This window comes from Corvus hawaiiensis, chromosome 2 (assembly GCF_020740725.1).
Source record: "Corvus hawaiiensis isolate bCorHaw1 chromosome 2, bCorHaw1.pri.cur, whole genome shotgun sequence".
Classification (NCBI taxonomy): Eukaryota; Metazoa; Chordata; class Aves; order Passeriformes; family Corvidae; genus Corvus; species Corvus hawaiiensis.
In genome coordinates, this window is record NC_063214.1 from 108,716,263 (window position 1) to 108,734,479 (window position 18,217).

General features: G+C 36.6%; 1 protein-coding gene across 9 annotated transcripts in view; it reads left to right on the forward strand.

Moving 5' to 3' along the window:
• The window catches only part of CNKSR2 (connector enhancer of kinase suppressor of Ras 2), a 209,142-nt gene that overhangs the window by 113,847 nt on the left and 77,078 nt on the right, over nt 1-18,217 (forward strand). For 7 of the 9 annotated variants that reach the window (XM_048287658.1, XM_048287667.1, XM_048287680.1 and 4 more), the window contains 3 exons: nt 8,910-9,043; nt 12,785-12,996; nt 16,871-16,960. In XM_048287658.1, coding sequence (XP_048143615.1) covers nt 8,910-9,043; nt 12,785-12,996; nt 16,871-16,960 — 436 coding nt within the window. The remainder of the gene's footprint in view (nt 1-8,909; nt 9,044-12,784; nt 12,997-16,870; nt 16,961-18,217) is intronic. The other 2 variants (XM_048287674.1, XM_048287690.1) reach the window with 1 other exon arrangement.

Sequence of the window (18,217 nt, forward strand, 5' to 3'; positions counted from 1 at the left end):
ATATTGTTTAGAAATTTATTTTGTTTGCATAAAGAGTGCATTCTTTGGGACATTTTTATTACCACACTAAAAATTCTAATTAGAAATTAAGTACATTTGAAAGAAGAAAGATGTCTGCAAAGTTTGGACAAAAGGAAAAAGGGATATGGAAATGCCGCTGCCTTTATCTGTGGTCTATGCCATTTGAAATGTTAAGAGATACATAAAAAGAACTAATGCCATGAAGAACTTCTTTCATATGTGTGTGTGTGTGTATATATATGTGTGTGTGTGTAAAAATATATATTATAATAGTGAAATGCATTATATCTTTGAAACTAAGTTTTTAAATGATGGAGATATTTTAGCCTTTCAGATATAAAGAACTGACTACACATGTGACCAAAACTTCCAACCAGAAATTAGTGTCTGAAGATAAAATTGCAAATCTGGATGCATGATATGAGTGTATGAATGTCTATACTTGAAGGCTGCACTTTTTCCATAGCTTTAGTGAGAATATAAATGCAAATGTAAAATACACATCATTGCTTTAAAAGGGGTCAAATGCTTTCAGTCTAAATCCTGAATTCGGGTGAGTTTGGTATTTCTTTGGGTGAATTGGGCCATGCTCCTAAATACTCCATTTTGCTTCACTTTATCATTTATTACCAGAATAATTGCACTGCAGACCCCACATCAAAAGTTTCTGACAAGTACTTGGGTCTTACTCAACTGATCTAACTTTAGATCTGCTGTGTAAATATCTACATGTCATTCAGGTTTCTCATTTAAACTCCTTTTGGGCAGCAGACATGGCATTAGCAGTTACTGGCTCATTCATCTTGGCCTGTTTGACTGATCTACCTTAGGATATGGTGAATTTGCCCCTGCACATGCCTCTTTCTCAGCATTTGATGATAAAGGGAATCTGGACAGCTAGCTTGAATGTAGATTATCTGTACTGGGTGACATTGACCCTAGACAGTGATTTTCTGTAATCTTACTGATTTGGGGAATGGGGGGCAATGGGAGTATTGGGGGTAGGGGGGGTTGGTTCTTGCTGTTAGCATGAAAAATATGAATATTTTCAAGACTAATATGAACACAAATAGAGATACTGTTAAACATTGCAGATACAATTCTGGTATCACAATGATATTATTCTGATTGTATCAAACATGACGCCGGGAAAAGGCCAGAACCTCGTTCATTGCTTATGTGTGCAGTGGGCATATGTGTGTCTGTTGTAATTTATAATTCTTGTGTGAGAAACAACAGTTTTCTTAAGTAGGCAGAGTGTGGACAAAGCTCCAGGGTGAAGTGCAGACAAACTTCAGAAGATGCATAATGTGGAAATTTCTGTTGTTGCTTTATACAGATCAGAGTTGAACAGATGTTACAGTCAGCTGATGTTAAAGTTTAAATGTAGCCTAAGTGTGAAATCAGTACTGTATATTTTATCAGTAACAAGCATCAAAAGAAGTCAGAGTGCAGTTTAATTTTGTAGCTGTAAAAATAGGAAGAAATTATGTTTATTTAAAAATTTTTCTGGAAAAAAAATCACTGTAAGCGTAGCAATTGCAATTTGATGCTACGGCTTTTATTCTTTAATAAATCTTGGTAGGTAATGTGAGAGGAGAGGGACAAAAGTGACTGCAAATACCAGAAAAACATAAGGTAACGTCACCTTTGCAAGCAGGGGAGGTTATGGTAACTTGTTTTCCCATATCAGGATGTCTTTAAATAATTGAGAACATTACAACTGTGCTGTCATCCCAGAGCTGAGTTAATTGAACTATATGTATTATTCAGCAGACACAGGCTGTAAGGAAATTATGATTCAGTAATAATTCTGTTAAAGTGCAAAATATTCAAAAGATTATAGAGTGAGATACGGGGATGAAATTCTGATAAAACAGAAAACAGGATCAGCAAAAAGACTGCTGTGGTCTTTTTGTGTCTGCAAATAAAGTGAACCCAGGAAAAGTGTGGTGTCACAACCTAATCATACTGTGATGAGTGAGGTAAGAAGGTGAAGGTCTGCCCTAATGTAAGCAGGATGACACAAAATCAGACTTGAATTTTTTTGTATGCATCCCACCAATCAATATGTTTAACAGCTGATGCCATAGGTGTAGAAGGTAAATATTTCAGTGTATTAAATTAGGAGACTCATTTACATTAAAATTTACATTGTGACGTTTAAATTGAAAACCTTTGAAACTTAATTTTAAAGTGAATAATGTGGAGGCATTATTGGTAAATTACATTCTGCTTGTTCAGTCAGTAACTGTGTATAGGAACATGAGGTTTGCCATTTGCAGCTGCATGACAAACTAAGCTTAATGGAGAGATACTAAATATGCCTGTGAGCTGGGAAAGTGCTCGATGAGTCTTCCAGCTCAGGCAGTGTGCAGGTACTACCAGTATCGAGCTAGTTTGTGTGTGAGTGACAGGGCATCCCAGGAGTTAAATTATACCCTGATAGTGAAGTGCTTAAGAGCTTTCTGTCCACTGTTAGTATCCAGATTAGCCATATGCCAGCCAAACATTCACGGTCTCAGAGTGTGGAAAATGCTTTTAGATCATTCAGATATTAACTGGTTTATAATTGGCATAAATGCTTCTTAGAATTTTCATCTGTTTATTTTGAACAGTTCTGCCTTTGCATTGCAGTCTTGCCATGAATTAGCAGTTAAATGCAGGCTACATAATTTTTAATTCTTTGTGAGTTGGGGTTTTTTTCTCTTTTAGCAGAATATTTATTCTTTTCATAAATATTTTTATCCTTAGAATAAATATGAAAGGTTAGGGGAGAGAAAGAAAGAAGAAGAATTATGCGTCTGGTGTAGCAGTCCTGAAACTGAAATTGAATGCTTGATGTACAGTAAAATAATACAATTAGCCTATGGCTATACTATGCACCATTACATAATGAGTTTGTATTTACAAGCACTTTAATTCCAGCTCTAAGGTCAATCAGTACAGAAACAAAAAACTCCTTTTTTTCCCCCTTGTGTCCTGATTAAAGAAAGTGCAGTTTGGATGGTTGTTTTGAGTTTGGTTTTTTTTCCAGTCAGTTGATTGTCTGTTTTAATACCCATCAGTATCCAACCTCTTACTGGTAATCAAGGTTCTCCCATGATGCACTTTAGAATCATGTCCAAATTTGTGAAGTCAAGGGATTTTTCAGCCTCTGTTATTTCTTTTATAACAGTTGAATTAGGCAGCTGTGGCCTTGGGGAATTTAGTGGTTGCCTTTTGCAATTGAAAGTATTCATTAATATGGTATTGTACCATAAATATTAAGATGTTATGCCTGCAAGACAAACCTTACTAAATTTGCCTTTCAGTTACTTTTTTGATAGTCTGATCCATTGTGTGAGAACCTAGAATGATATTGCAGTTTGCAATATTTATATTTCTGACTGCTACTGGATATGGTGAACAAACCAATTAACTTTAACCTTTATTTTTTAAAATTTTTCTTGCTTGACATAGAGGTGACTTTATCTTTGAACTCTCCAAATTTTTGTCTGGTTCAAAACCTAACTTAAATAAATGTCCTCTACTCTAGATTGTCTGTTTTATTTCTCCTTTCCACTTTGTGTTATTTTGGGGAGGTTTCAAAGGAAAGCCCCTTAAAGTGCTGTTTGAATAAGGGTGGAAGGTTCAATAGAGAAGATTCTCAGAGCATATGAAATTTTGTGTAAGTCACTGTCATCACACTAACAAGAACCTAGCTGCAAAGTCCTCCTTTGCCTTCTGGAAAATGCTTTGTTCATTACTCAAAAAGAAAAAAGACTCTTCATCCAGTTTTTTTTAATACAGAAAAGGAGAGCCAGAGCAACAAGTGCCATGCCTCACATGGTTAATTTGGGATGCACCGGCCGGTGTCAGTGAGAAGGCTCCTCCTCATGGCAGTGAGGCGGGGGCAGGTCCAGCTGCCAGCCACATCTGATATGTTGACTTGGAAAAAAACCTTCTGACCCCTCCTTCACCAAGCCTTTTATATGTCACCTTTTGTATATCTTAATAGTTTCCTGTACTGTTTTGTATTTGATTAAAATGTACTGTTAAAAATCTCCAGCAGCTCAGTATCTGTAATTTTCTTAACAGTTTGTTTTGGATTAGTTAGATGTGCATCGTATTTCTACTATTAAATATTCAGCTTTTCATTTTCCTAAGAAGCAGCAGCAACAATAACAAGTCCTTTGTTTGAAATAAAATGCTACTTTTATTATTTTTATTCAATATATTTTCTTACTTGATTATATTGCCTCCTTCATTCATCTAGACACAATGCTATATACTGTTTTCATCGTTCATGACTAGAACTAATGATCCTACACTTTTTAATTATTAAACTTGAATAAAATACCAACTTGTTTGCTTTTAAATTACTTAGTTGTCTTTTAACTGCATGGGAGCTGGGCATTCTTTGTAGCACTATTAAAATGAACTCTGACTGGATTAGTTACAGAATCTCATTACTTCATGTCATGGTTGTTCTTCTAAAAGGTTTATTTTATGGGAAACATTTTGTTCAATGTATTGTTGTAACCTTGATCCAATATGAAAAATATATTGGTAGTATAATCTGCTTACTGATGCAAATACTGTATAAAGATAATGTAATTTAAATTTCTGTTTTAGTTTTGCTTGTATTTTGAAAAATTGTGTGTCTTTTTCTGGAGCAATGTTTCTCAAACTTATATTGCAGCTTCCAAGTGAGTTAATGAAAGGTTCAAAGAGTTTTAAAAAACATTAAAAATAATTTTAGGCAGTATATATTAAATATTGATTAAATTCATTGTTTAGATAGAAAAAATCAAAAATAATATGCTGACTCACTGGGACACCCTCTCAGTTCCTTCAGGACCAGGGGTACAAAAAGTGGCAGTAGATCCTGTTAGCAAGAAGGGAAGTGGGGACCACAGCGTAGAGCCAACCAGGGACAGAACAGCTTCTGAAGGAGAGGGGACTTGCGTGCTGTCAGTCAATACTTACAGGGATTTCCTTTTTCCCCATGTTAGAGAAACTGAGCTGCTGTGAGTAAAGACAGTCCCCTGTTCTCCAGCCAAGTGACAGTTTAGGGAAGGCTCTGTGAAGACTAATGGACCTGAAGGAGGATGGTGCATTCAAAATGTTTGAGAAATAGTACTCCAAAATATACTGAATTACAGATTTTGTGTCTGTCATTGTGGATTAAGATTGATGCAGGGTCATCTATGGGACGTTTTTTATGTAGTTCCAATTTTAATATAACTTTAATGTAACTTCTGAACTTTCTCCTGTCAGGCTTTTCCCATGGGCCAGGTATTCAACTCTTTAGACTTGTTAATGTTTTAGTTTTATTGCTGTTTCAGCAATCCCACTTGCCCTGGCCAAAGGCACTGCAGCAGGAGAATCTCTGCTCCTTGGAAGAGAATTAACTCAGTGACATTACTGATCTCCAAGGCATCCAATTGAGAAATACTTGATTGGAGTTGCATGTGTTTTTGTGTCCAGTGTGCCTGCGTGTGGCCCACTGAGTGGCTGCCATTGAAATTGAAAGCTACATGCGCTGGTTACTTGCAGGCGACCAGATTGTCTTGAAGTGAACAGCTGAGGTCTCTAAATTTCAATGCAAAATGCCTTGTAGATGTACCATACCTCTAGACCATGTTCTGAAGGCTTTCTTCTCAACCAGAGGGGTCTGAAGAATTTTTAATTCTGTATATAGAAATGAAAGCTGAACTTCCACAGCACAAAGTGTTAGCTACAACAGTGCTCTCAGTGTATTGAGCCACTGTCAGGAAAGACCATTTGAATGTTTTTACCGTGTAAAAATTCTTACTGATTTACTGGTGTAGTCATGATAAATACTTTTTTTTTTTAAAAAAAAAGGGGGTGGTGACCTATTTTTAAGTTTGGATTTCCCTTTTTTACCTAGTTAGACAGTTTTTCTGTTTCTGGAGAAATAAGAAGAGAGTTGAATTTGGCAATGCTAAAGAACTACGAAAGATATATGAGACATCCTAGTATGTTTTGAGACAATCCTACAGGATTGTACCTCCACTTGGATTGGATTGTATTACAATTTCTATGCCCCTGAGAGGTCCAGGTGCCCTGGGAAGGTAAATGCGCTTTGCAGTCCTGTGGGGTACCACAGTCATTCAGGGTGTCCCCAGTTAGACTGTATCTTCACCTCTGAAAGTGTCTGGCAGGGGAACACTTGCCTTCAGTAAGTTGGATAGCATGTGGCTTTCTGTGTTAGACTGAACCATTTCTTCCTATTGCACTCGCTGTTTTAACCACCTTCCTGTGCTGAAATATAAACTGAAATATGCATTTGTCAAAGATGTACAAACCCAAACTGATTTCCAGGATCAACCAGCAAATTGCCTGGAGGACAAACTGACTTGTATGTCAGGACTGTGTGTAATACCAAAATTAGGGCAATATCATTAGAATTTAAATAGTTGCAGCCAGGTATTCTAGGCTGTAACACAAGGGAAATTCTTTACCTGTGTCCTCTAGCCCTCCAGCAGCTTGTCAGGACCACCAGGGGCACGTCAAACCCTTCTAAGTCCAGATAATTTTATGCTTGGGCATGATTTTCCCTACATAATATAAACTATAAGCTCCTATTGACTGCCACCATTCCAGTCTCTAAGGCCCCCTTTCCTCTTACTTGCCTTTTCATGGAGGTAAATAAAGGGTTGTCTTCTTCCTCTAAATAGAGAAGAGCAAACCCATCTACACAGTTTGTCTTTCTTTCAGTGCTTCTGCTGATATGAGCCATGAGCAAACAGCTTGGGCTTAACAAGTGTAAACAGGATCTAGGTCACAGAATCCTCGTGGTTTACAATGAAAATTAATTGAACAGGCTACCCAGCAAGCCACAAAGTGTTCTTGTTGTAGAAGTGCAAGGTATCAGAAAGGTAACAAACAGTGTTGTATTAGTGAGTGGTTCAAAAACATCTATGGCTACAGTGTCACAGATGAAAATTTAAGGGATAAGATTTTTGTTTCTCTGAAAGAGGGAGGGGTGATGTTCAGGGCGTTTTTTATTGTTTTGGGTTGTTTTGGGTTTTTTTGACCTGTTTTTACCACCAACTTTATTCTTATTTTTGCAGACTTGTCTTGTTTTTAGTGGTTGTAAAGTCTTTTACCTGTCTGGTTTTTTGTGTGTGTCTTTCTCCCTCTCTTCCTGTAAATACTGGCAGTCTTTCCTTGGCCTGGCTGTAGAATACTCACATTAACTCTAATGAACAAGGAAAGAATTAAGCAGTATCACTGTTTATAGGAGACAGATTTTGAACATTCAAAACCAAAAAACTTCTGTCAGTTTATAGTTGCTCTAAAGGTGGACTTGCAAAGTTTTAACAAGCAAATTTTGAGCATGCATTTTATTGTGTTAGAGATAAATAACATCTAACGCAGCTCTGTTCCTAAAACAAGGCAGTAACTGGCCAAAGGATGAGGTTTTCTAGGTGATATTCATTGTTCCTACATACAGATGGTAAAAACATAACATGGTGGGGCCTTGGCTTGATAGGCATAGATTCGAATGGCTTATCATGAGCTGACAAAGGCCAATATTCTGACAATGTTCCTGCTTTAAACTTTTGGGGTTTTCTGCTACAGTGTCAAGATTAATATCTAGAAAATGAGAACTGATTATTCTGCACAAGAATGCCCTTTTGGTCTGTCAAAAAGTATTGTTAATAGTGCTGGGAGAAGGATCTTTCTATGCACCCATTCAGTCCACATTTAGAGCTTCTCTGCCATCAATACAATGTGGAATGTTTGTGTCTTCAAGTAGTTACTATGGCCAGAAATTACAGGTATAGTGAACTCTCACTTTATCATCCCAGCACTTCTTTCTTCAAGGAGTAAACTTACAAAAAGGTGGAGGAGAAAAAAACCTCTAAGCAAAGCTTAGTATATTTTAATATTAGATTCTTTTTAGGATGTATGAAGCTACTCTTTTGCTTGCTGTTCTGCTCTTTTTCTTCTGTCTGAGTTTAGCTATCACACAAACCAAGCCACACAAGGCTTTTGTTTTTAGACAGACATGTTATTAAGTGGACTAAAACAATCAAACTTTTCTTCTCATTTGATTTTTCTGCATCTGTGTGGAGAGTTAGAAAATCTTGCTATGATTTTCAGCCCTACAGTGATTTAATAAAGATAGTTAAATTAAGGAAGAAAAAGGTGTGCTTAATTCATGAGATAGAGAGCGAGATGTGATTAAGAGGAAGGATCCTATCTGGACTGGAGTGATAGCTAGAATACATGATTATTTTGCAAGGAGGGTACAGTTTATTTACCTGTGAGTAAATGTTATTTTGTGAGGAGTGTGCCCAGGGGAATGAAGAATAATAATAATCTCCAGTTGATTCTCTCATAGCGCGTGTGCTCTGAGGATGCAGTACCTGATTTAACAGCATCTGCAGGCATAAACGGAAGCTTTTACACTTAATTCTTAAGCTGTAGAGCAGATGGGAGGACTTGACATTCAATTTAATGCCTACTTATGCACCTTTTGCAGTAAACACTAGACTTTTTCTTTGCAGTGTTAGTTTAATTAAGGAATTAACTGGATTCTGTATGTTATTTACTCGTTAAGATTTCACCAGTAGCTCTAGTGATCACTAATTTTATGGGCATTGGCAATAAACTTGCTGTGCTAAAGGGAAAAAGATGTAATCAAAGGAGTCAATTTTATAAGCGCAATACATGTCCATTCGTAGATCTGTCTTCTTAGCATGAGTGGCTTTTTAGTTTAAAAGCACACAAAACATTAGACCTGCTTACTATTTCTTTAGCTTTCTGAACTATAGTCTGGTTTTGGCTTTTACAAATAAAAATGTATAATGTATAAGGATAATCTTGATTAAAATGTAATCTTGATTATTTCTCTCTCTCTTTTGAACCAGCCTCTTATTCCTAGAAGCCCTACAAGCAGTGTTGCTACTCCATCCAGCACTATCAGCACACCTACAAAAAGAGACAGCTCTGCCCTTCAGGATCTCTACATACCCCCTCCTCCAACAGAACCTTATGTTCCAAGGTAAAAAAGATCATTTCACAATACAATTTGATATAAAATGTATTTTTGAAGTAACTGACCATTCTGTTCATACTATTTATTATCTGCCCTGCAGATAGTACTGTATTAATATTGTATTTTGCAGGTAAACTGGTTATTAAGGGTAGATGTGTTGAATCAGACCCACAGCGTTCTGAATCAGTATCTTGTCTACAAAATGGACAGTAGCCTTTAGAAAACAAGGTTCGGTACCCTATTTTCTCAAATATGGGGTAATCAATTGACTACAACAGTCTCATCCTCTTTCAGAAGAGCAAAAGTTACCTGAAACCTTGAATCTGTAACTAGGAAAGGAGCTCATATCTGTCCCTTTGCCCAATAATAATGATGATTAGGGAGTCTGAGTTAAATGCAAGAAACTTTACGTTCAACAACAGCACTGTTCAGTCCTGCCATAGCGTTTTCTTTCTTAGATAGGTTTGATTAGATAGTATTAGAGCAAATTTCAGGCTTGTGTTTTAGTGGCCACTCTGCTAGACTGTGCAGTGACCATGCTGTTCCCTGTCAATATACCTGCTGCTCTGACCTGCCACCTGGAACAGGCATTTTTGTCTCTCCCAGGCCTCTGGGCTTGCTGAGCCAGAAGAGCAGCAGATCCTCCTTGCAGATTCATTAACCTACCTTGACACGGCCACAAATGATTCAGTATAATTCTGTAATGTACACAGATGTTGCTTTCCTAAAATTCTGAGAGAATTTGTATTATTTGTAATACAGAAGTGGCTACGTAGAGGTCTAGGAATGTATTTAAGAGGAATCAGAATTCCTAAAGCTTCCTTATTCTTAGACACAGGCTATCATATGTCCAGTTACTGTATTTCTAAATTACTTCTTGTTTTCTTTTAGTTACCTTTTTTGGAAATGGGCAGCATGTTCTTTCTTGTACCTGAGCTTCTTGAGGCTGAGTTTTTCTTACACTTTCTTATCAGCAACTCCTCTAGCCATTTAATAAGATGTATAACCTGATACTGACAGGACTTTCCAGGGGGTTGTCCAAGAGTGAGGTATATGGCAAATTAAATTGCCTAGTGGGGAGGAGAAGTTGTGATTCTATGATAATTTCTTACTCTTTAGAGATCTGAAAAACCTTCCAGGGTAAAAGTGTGATTTTGACTTCATGAGGATTCACAAGCCTTTTGTAAAGCCTTAAGCTGTGTCCCATGTTCCTTCCTTATCCCTGCCTCATCTGTACCTGGCTTGGCTTCTATTTCTCATAGAAAAAAAAAATTCTTTCAAATGTGACATGTATAACTCAGTTGAACTTACACATACTCTAGTTTACTGTAACTGTTATTTTTTCTTTTAATTAAATAAAGACATTCTCAGTCATGACACTTGAATTGTGCACAGGAATTGAACATTTATTTTATCTCCCTGATAACAGTTCTTTGTTATGCTCACATAAATGTTTTAAGGACATGGTTTTAAGAAAATTGACAAAAAAGAACCAAGTATTTAATTCTAATCCATTAACATAAAAAAAGCTGTGGGGAAGAAAAACCCAACCAAAACATAGTCTTAGGTGTGTTTCTCTTTGAATGCAGTAGTCATATGGTAAAGACCTAGTGCTCCTGAAACTATATTATCTTAAAAGGACCAGTATCTTTGTACTGCTTCAGATTCTGTTTACCATCACAAAAACACTTGCATTTGAAAAGAAGTGCATCCTCATTTTTGAAGTATTTTTGTTGAACATTCACTGCTCTTCAGTTTTTGAGTTCTGCTCTAAAAATTGAGATCTTCTAAATGGATTTTGATTATTTATTAATACCATCTCTTAAATCATTATGATAATGCAGTAGTTTGGACCAATTCTGATTAAATCTTACAATACATATTAGTAGAAGCTGTAATCTTGTAGAGAGATAAAGCTGTGTACATTTGAATTTTTTTATCAGCTTAATCCAAATGGACTATTCTTGATTTCACCTGTCACACAGGGTGCAGTGTTTCTGAATAATTTGTTTGGGCATTTCATCCGGTTTTTTGTCCATGATTAACTATATTAAATCATGTGTATATTTTGGGTATTATCAAACTGCTCAACATCTGTTTCTCAGTTTGTTGTTGCCATTCCAAAAGAAAAATAGCAAACAAACAAGCCCTCTTTTTTTTTCCTGGAACAGAGGAAAGGACTTGATATTTTTATGTAAATTGTAAAGCCCAAAGCCTTGGTGATCATGCCCAGAGACAGTACAGCTGCTGACATAGCCTCACATGGATGGCATGGATAAAAGGGAGCAACACTTCCCATGTGCTGTTTACTTAGGATTGCTGTTGTATGTTAGTGCCTGTTCATATTTACCAAGTACCTTTGGGGATGAGAACTGGAGCCCTCATCTCCAGAGGGCTGTGGCAAAGGGTGTTTGCCTGGCTCTGTACTTAATTCCATGCTTGCACTAAAGATCCCTCTAGGTCAGGCTGCCCTGCCTTCCTTGTGCCAGCCCCTGATGGTGGTTGTAAGCATTGATTAGCACCTGGCTGGTTTATGTCAGTCTCCATCATGTTACCTGCTGGGGTCCCCAGCTCTGTCAGCACACAAAGTCTCTCTTTGACTGGAGGAGAGCCCACAGCCCTGTTGGGGCTGCACCAGCCCTCCTCACTAAGCCAACACCATCCCTGCTTTGAGAAAGCAGCTTGCCAAAGTGAGTGTAGTGATCAGTGGGGGTTTGTGATGGTGCCTTTTCTCATCCCTCATGGCTGCCTGGGTCCCATGAGGAGACTTTGCTTGGTCCTCAGATGGAGTCTCAAGGTGCCAAGGGAAGTAAGGGTCAGCTGGCCAGCTTGGAACTCAGCTGGGAGTCCAGAGGGGCTGAAGGACTCCAACAGGAGCATATGGCACAGCTTCTCTCTTGATTACTTCTTGGGCATTTTGCTACCCAGAAATAACTGTCTGGTCAGGTCTTTTGCAGCCATCTTCAGGCACAGCTCTACCAGCATGTTTAGTAGATGAGCCCTGGTTCATGTAGTACGAGAAAGGACTCCTGACCCAGCACAGCTTGCTCTCTTGTTTGATGCCTTTGAGTGATTTCCATTTTCAAAGAATGGGGCAGGGGTGCAGGAAAGCAAAATGATCTTGAGGACCTGACACAAACTGCAAAGTGAGCACTGTCCTGGGGTAGCAGCTGATAAGCAGGTGCTGCACACTGTATTTGAAACTGCATGGATGTATGTATACAACTTCTAGACCTGAAATGATTGTGTAAAACTATGTCAGGTGTCTGTATATCTTCTGTACCTGGTTCTTCTTGATCTGGGGTTAAAGTGTAAGGAACCAGATTGGGTTTGCTCATGCTTGCCATGTAGCCATGTTGTAAAACTATCTGATGTATTTAAAAATGCAAGTATAAAAATGTGTAAAAAACATTATTCCTCTGCCCTAAATCACAAAATGCTAGGTATATTCCAGAAAAACCAAGAAAAATAAAAAGAGTTACTGCGCATCAGTTTTATTTCTATAATTCTTTTCAAGAGAAACCAATGAGATGGCTAAATCTGTAAAGAATTGAACAAACAGACGTGTGAGGTAACTGGCATATAAATGCATACATATGCATATATGCCGTGTGATCCTGATGTGGGGTGGATTTCATCTGAGTGTATGAAATATTGACATAGGCCCATGTTTATTGAAATATTCACAGTTAAAAAGAAATCAGTGTCTTATCTCAATATATTAAAAACTTCTCTTTTTAACTAAAGGGATGAAAAGGGAAATCTCCCCTGTGACGATGTTGGCAGACATATAGTGGGCAAACCGGTTCATACAGGATCTGAATCTCCAAACTCATTTCTGGACCAGGAGTATCGGAAACGCTTTAATGTGGTTGAAGAAGATGCAGTTTTGTACTGCTATGAATATGAGAAAGGAAGAACAAGTGGTCCTGGAAGGAGAGAGAGCACACCGACATATGGTACAGCATTGATCTTGTAAAGATAATCACCATTTGTTGATTTTAAGATTTTCATGCATCTGCTTTTGTTTTTAACCATGAAAATATTTCTGGTGGCCATTGATTTTGCTAAGAATTCAATACTACTTTAGTCCAATTTCAACCTAAGAGCTTACTCTTATTATAGGAAAGAAAAAATAAACTTACTATGATAAGTAAGACCAGTTTAAAATTGATGGGTTTTCTGAATATAAATTCTATTTTTCTATCAGCTTAGTTTTCCAGAATCTGTTTCAGTATCATTTTGTTGAAAAAAGCATATACCAGAAGCTCGTATTTTTTTACTAAAAATACAGAATGGAAATGTTCTCTCATTTTAAGGGCAAGACTTGCGTAAGTTTTGGAATTCAGCTTTGGAAAAAATTTCCTAGGTATAATAATGATCTCTTCAGATTTACCAAGAAATGACATGGTGCTTTCATGCTGCAGTGCTCTCTAAAACTCTTTAATTTTTCGTTAGTCCCAGAATTGAAGTATGACTAATGACAGTGTGCTTTTTTTTTTGGTAATACTATATTAACCTCCTGTAACTTCCTGTATTGCAAGTGGTGGCTTTTTATGTATAGCAGTTCCTCTTTATTTTAGATCATAGGTTGTTTAAGAAGGAATTTTGCATGTTAACACTCATGTATTTGTGCTACGTCCACATCTTGGATTTTGGCTTATTTAGGATGAGAATTCAGAAACAATTTCTGGTGAGAATTTTGATGCTCAAACCCTTGTACTCCAGCTTATTTTGCCCTTGAAACTGTTGGAACTCTTCCTTTAGCTAGTATGGTAACTTGTTTCAGCTTAGACAGGGAGAAATGATTTTCTGTTGCCAAGTATAAAATTGTACATACATAGAGTTGTTAGGCTATAGAAGAAAATGGAGAGGAAATCTCATGTTTAAAAAAGGTATTTTGACTGCTATAGCATTAGCTGAGCACACACTTGAATATTTTTTCTACCTACCTGTTATGTTACTTCAGTTTTTAAAGTGAGCACAAGCTGTATGTTAGAGTTGTTATAACAATTCTGTCATCATATCCCTTTGTGAAGAAAATAGATGTAATTTATGAGGAAGCATAGATTTAGCACATCATGCGGCCAAGCACCAAAATCACCTGGGAACCTTGATATAAATTGAAATTCAGCTGTGTAAAGTATCCTCAGGACCTGGAGCAATGTGTTTGCACAACATTAAAGGCTGCATTTTCAAAAAATGCACCCTTTCTGTAAAAGTACACCATCCTGCTGAAAATTCTTCAGTATCCTTTTGATTTCAAAATGTTTTCAAGTGTTTTCTAACCATGCCCATTCTGTGCAAAATAACTGCTAAGTTTTCAAAATTGATATACCAGTTTTATTACTGCAGTATTTCAGATATTACAATTGGTGTCTGCAGTCAGTTCCATTAACAGAGATGTACTCACTGTTACAGACATTAAATTTTAATACAGGTGGTCTAGAGTGAAGAAGAACACATTTCTTCTTCAAGGACTGCTGAATCCATTATTTTGTTATAGGATAGCTTTTTTAGCCTTTTTGTTCTGTTAGCAGAAAGGGTCATAAAGACATCGGTCAAAGACTCCACTGGAAATCAGTCATTATTTAACACATTTGTTTTACAGCCTTTTGCTTTTGATCTCACTTCCTTTTTAATGAATTCACATCATCAAGTCCGTTTTCATTTAAGTGTATTTTCTAAAAATATTACCATTTCAGCATTACATTCTGAAGTTTCCCACATGGCATTTGTTAACATAAGGTTTGTGGGTAGGCATGACCTTAGGGTTTCACAGAAATCTGGAAAATGACAATTACACTCTTCTGCCTTATGGTGACCCATTAAAGAAGGTCAAAGACAGTTCCCAGGTCTAGAGAAATAATTGTTTTTAACATATACTTATCTTTAATTTTGTGATGGTGTCAATTTTTTTACAAAAATTTTCTCAGTCCTCCTTCATGAGAGGTTAATAGGGACCTCTGTAATTTCTTTATTGGAATCTTCTGACATTTTTTGACAATGTTAACAAAGATATTTCTCTTTCATGCTCTTATTGGCTTCTAGCTGTTATATAGTTGCTGTTAATTGGCCTTGGAAAGCTCCTGTTCACATATAGATAAAAATTTTCCTGAGTGTCCTCCACATGGAAAAGACATTAGGGAATCCATATGGGTTAAAAACAGGGTTGTTAGGAGAGGTAACAAGCAAATGAAACTTGAGTTTAAGGAAAGAAACAAATTTGATCATTGCAGTTTTAATGTCGGATACAAAAGCAGGTCATTTGAACAGCTGAAGGTTTTGCAGAAAATTTGTTGTTACTTTTGATAACAATCAGATTTTACACAATTTTTGTAGCTTTTCTGTTTTATTAAGTGTGCAGTTCCTATTAATAAGATATTGTTCAGCCTCACAAAGAAAAGAAAGTTTTATTTCTAGAAAAAGAAACTGTTGAGAACTGCTTCTGATCAAGTAAACATGAGCCAAATACATCCCCACTCAGGAAATGACTTTGTGCACTAAATCTCACCAGCTTCAATCAGACTTAAATATGTGTCCCTAAATAGTAAAATGAATGATTAGTGAAAAGTTTAAAATACATGTGATTTTCCTGAGTAGTGATGTTTTTGTGAGCTTATCCTATGGTCTGTACAGAACATACAGCTTTTTTGTCAATTTCTTTTTAAAAAGATAATAAAAACTTTTACCATTATGCTGCCTGCATGGTATTGGTGTGTTTTCCATGGACACAGTACTTCAGCAGGGAGATAGACATGTTTGAATATTTGTTTTCATTATAAACATGTCTCTTTTTTTCAGTGTATCATGGATTTAACCTCAAAAATGTGGAGTAAGACTTTTATGTAGGAATTTTCTGCTGAAATAATTTACAAAACTTTTGAAGTTTTTACTTCTAGCTTTGCTACTTTTAAAATCAAATTATTTACTCACTTTTTGGGTTTGTGACTGGTAGATTGATTTTAAAAAGAGCAAGGGCTGATCTTGTTGGGAAAACATTTTGTTTTCAGTCTGTCAGATAATATGCCATGTGCTATGCTACTGTTTTGTTTCAATACACTATTTAACTTGCTAAAGGATTCAGAACACTCTTAGTGGCCCCACTAAGTTCCATAGCACACTGATTTCACTGATTTCCAACTATATATGTCCAATCCTTAAAGAGAAATCATAGTTTACAGCATTTTTTAAAATCAGTTCAGCAGCTTCCAATCAAAATTTAAAAGATAGGATAGTCTTCATCTATTCTGTCTTTTGCTGTCTGAAGTCCAGGTGAATTTAGCAAAGATGACATACTTTGCTATCTGTGGATGAAATGCTACAAAAGAAATTACACATAGAAGTTTTGTGCTTCCTTTCTTACTTGGTCACTGATGGATCTTGTAAGCCCACAAGCAGATATGCTGTTTGTGAAGGTGCTTCAATGATATGCACAAGTTTCTGTTACCAACAATTCACATATGCTTTAAAACAGTTCTCCTGTGTGGGTGCCAGGGGCTTCCAGAATAAAAAGTAGATATTGCTCAGTGAAAACTAAAGTAATTTAAATGTGTTTGTCAGTGTCAGACGTCACTCCAATGTGATTTTGTAGGGCGCTGGATTTATTTTCTAAACTTAAAAAGAAAATCCATTAAATACTTAGCTGCTTCTTTTCTGTTAAAGAGAACAGAACTCCTGTCTTAACCTCTTGTTCAGAGGCAATGCTGGATCCTCTTTCGTAAGCAACCCTATAGCACGGCAGCTTAGCATGTAATTTGTTCTTTCTTCTGAAGAATGTTAGCTTAATGCTGCCTTATGGTGCATGATCTCGATTTCTTCCTCTGTTTACAGGGAAGTTGAGGCCTATTTCTATGCCAGTAGAATATAACTGGGTGGGAGATTATGAAGACCCCAATAAAATAAAAAGGGATACTAGGAGAGGTAAGTGATCTGAACACACATCTTATACAAGGCATTAAGGGTTTTGTCTTGATTTAAGCTATATATTTCAACATCATTTTGCAGCTTACTTAGCTATATATGTTTGTAAACCTGTTTCGGTATTTTCTTTATTATGTATTTTTTGCAGAGTCTCTTTTAGGATTGAGGAAGTTGATTAACCAGGCAAAAGAAAGTTGTGACTGCAAAGCCATGCAGTTTGTCTTAAATTCATGTTGGCATTTCAATGATACAGCTGTATTATCCCATCCATTTTGAAACTGGTCTTAATTTTATAATACTAGAGAGCAAAATGTATGATTACTACTGATAAATAATTTTTATGCTTAAATGAGAATTACGTACCACATTTCTTCAAGAGTTCTTTTTGTATGAAAAACATTCTAGAGCAGCATGGGACTTACCTCAAAATCAAAGAGGATAAGTTCTTCAAAGTTTTGGTTTCTGAGGCTTGGATACATAACTCCACATACAAAATTGTGACCTCTGTGATTGCTCTTATCAGCCAGGAACAAGATGTTACAGTAATGATAGCTATTTCAGTAAAAATATTAACTAAATATTCAGTAGGGATCAAAAAAGGAAACACTTAGGAATTATTAGGAAAAGAATACAAGACAAATTTAGAAGTATTCTTATGCTGCTGTGTCAGTTGTTGCTCGTGCTTTGTGTGTGCAATTCCAGTCTCTTAATCTCTTAAGAAAAACACAGTTGAATTCAAGAAGGTTTAGGAGACAACAAAAATTAATCAGATGCATGAATTGACTTCCAAACTGGGGCCAATTAAGCAGGCTGGCCATTTTCAGTTTGGGGAACTTAAGCAGGTCATAATAAAAGGTTTATAAAACCTTGTGTGGAATGAAGTAAGGAAATAGGTTTGTCAGTGTTTAATCTGAAACAAGAGCAAAGAGATCAAATATCTGTGTCGGATGCTGGTTAAAAGGAAAATGAGCTGGTGCAGTTCATGTTGAAGTTAAAGAATCTCTTTCCACAGCAGATTGTGGATACTAGAAGTTCACATTAATGCAAGGAAAAGCCAGACAATTTGTGAAAGAGAAATCTGCTGAGGTTTCCTAAATTGACAGACACTGCTTCTGGGTCAGGAAGTCTCAGCTACAAATTGGTACATGCTGGAAGAGTATTCAGGGAAAGTATGTATGATATGGTGAATGATCTCCAAGAATGTTCAGAGCAAATTACTTTAAAATGTGTGGCCTTTGTATTCATTGGAACTCCTGG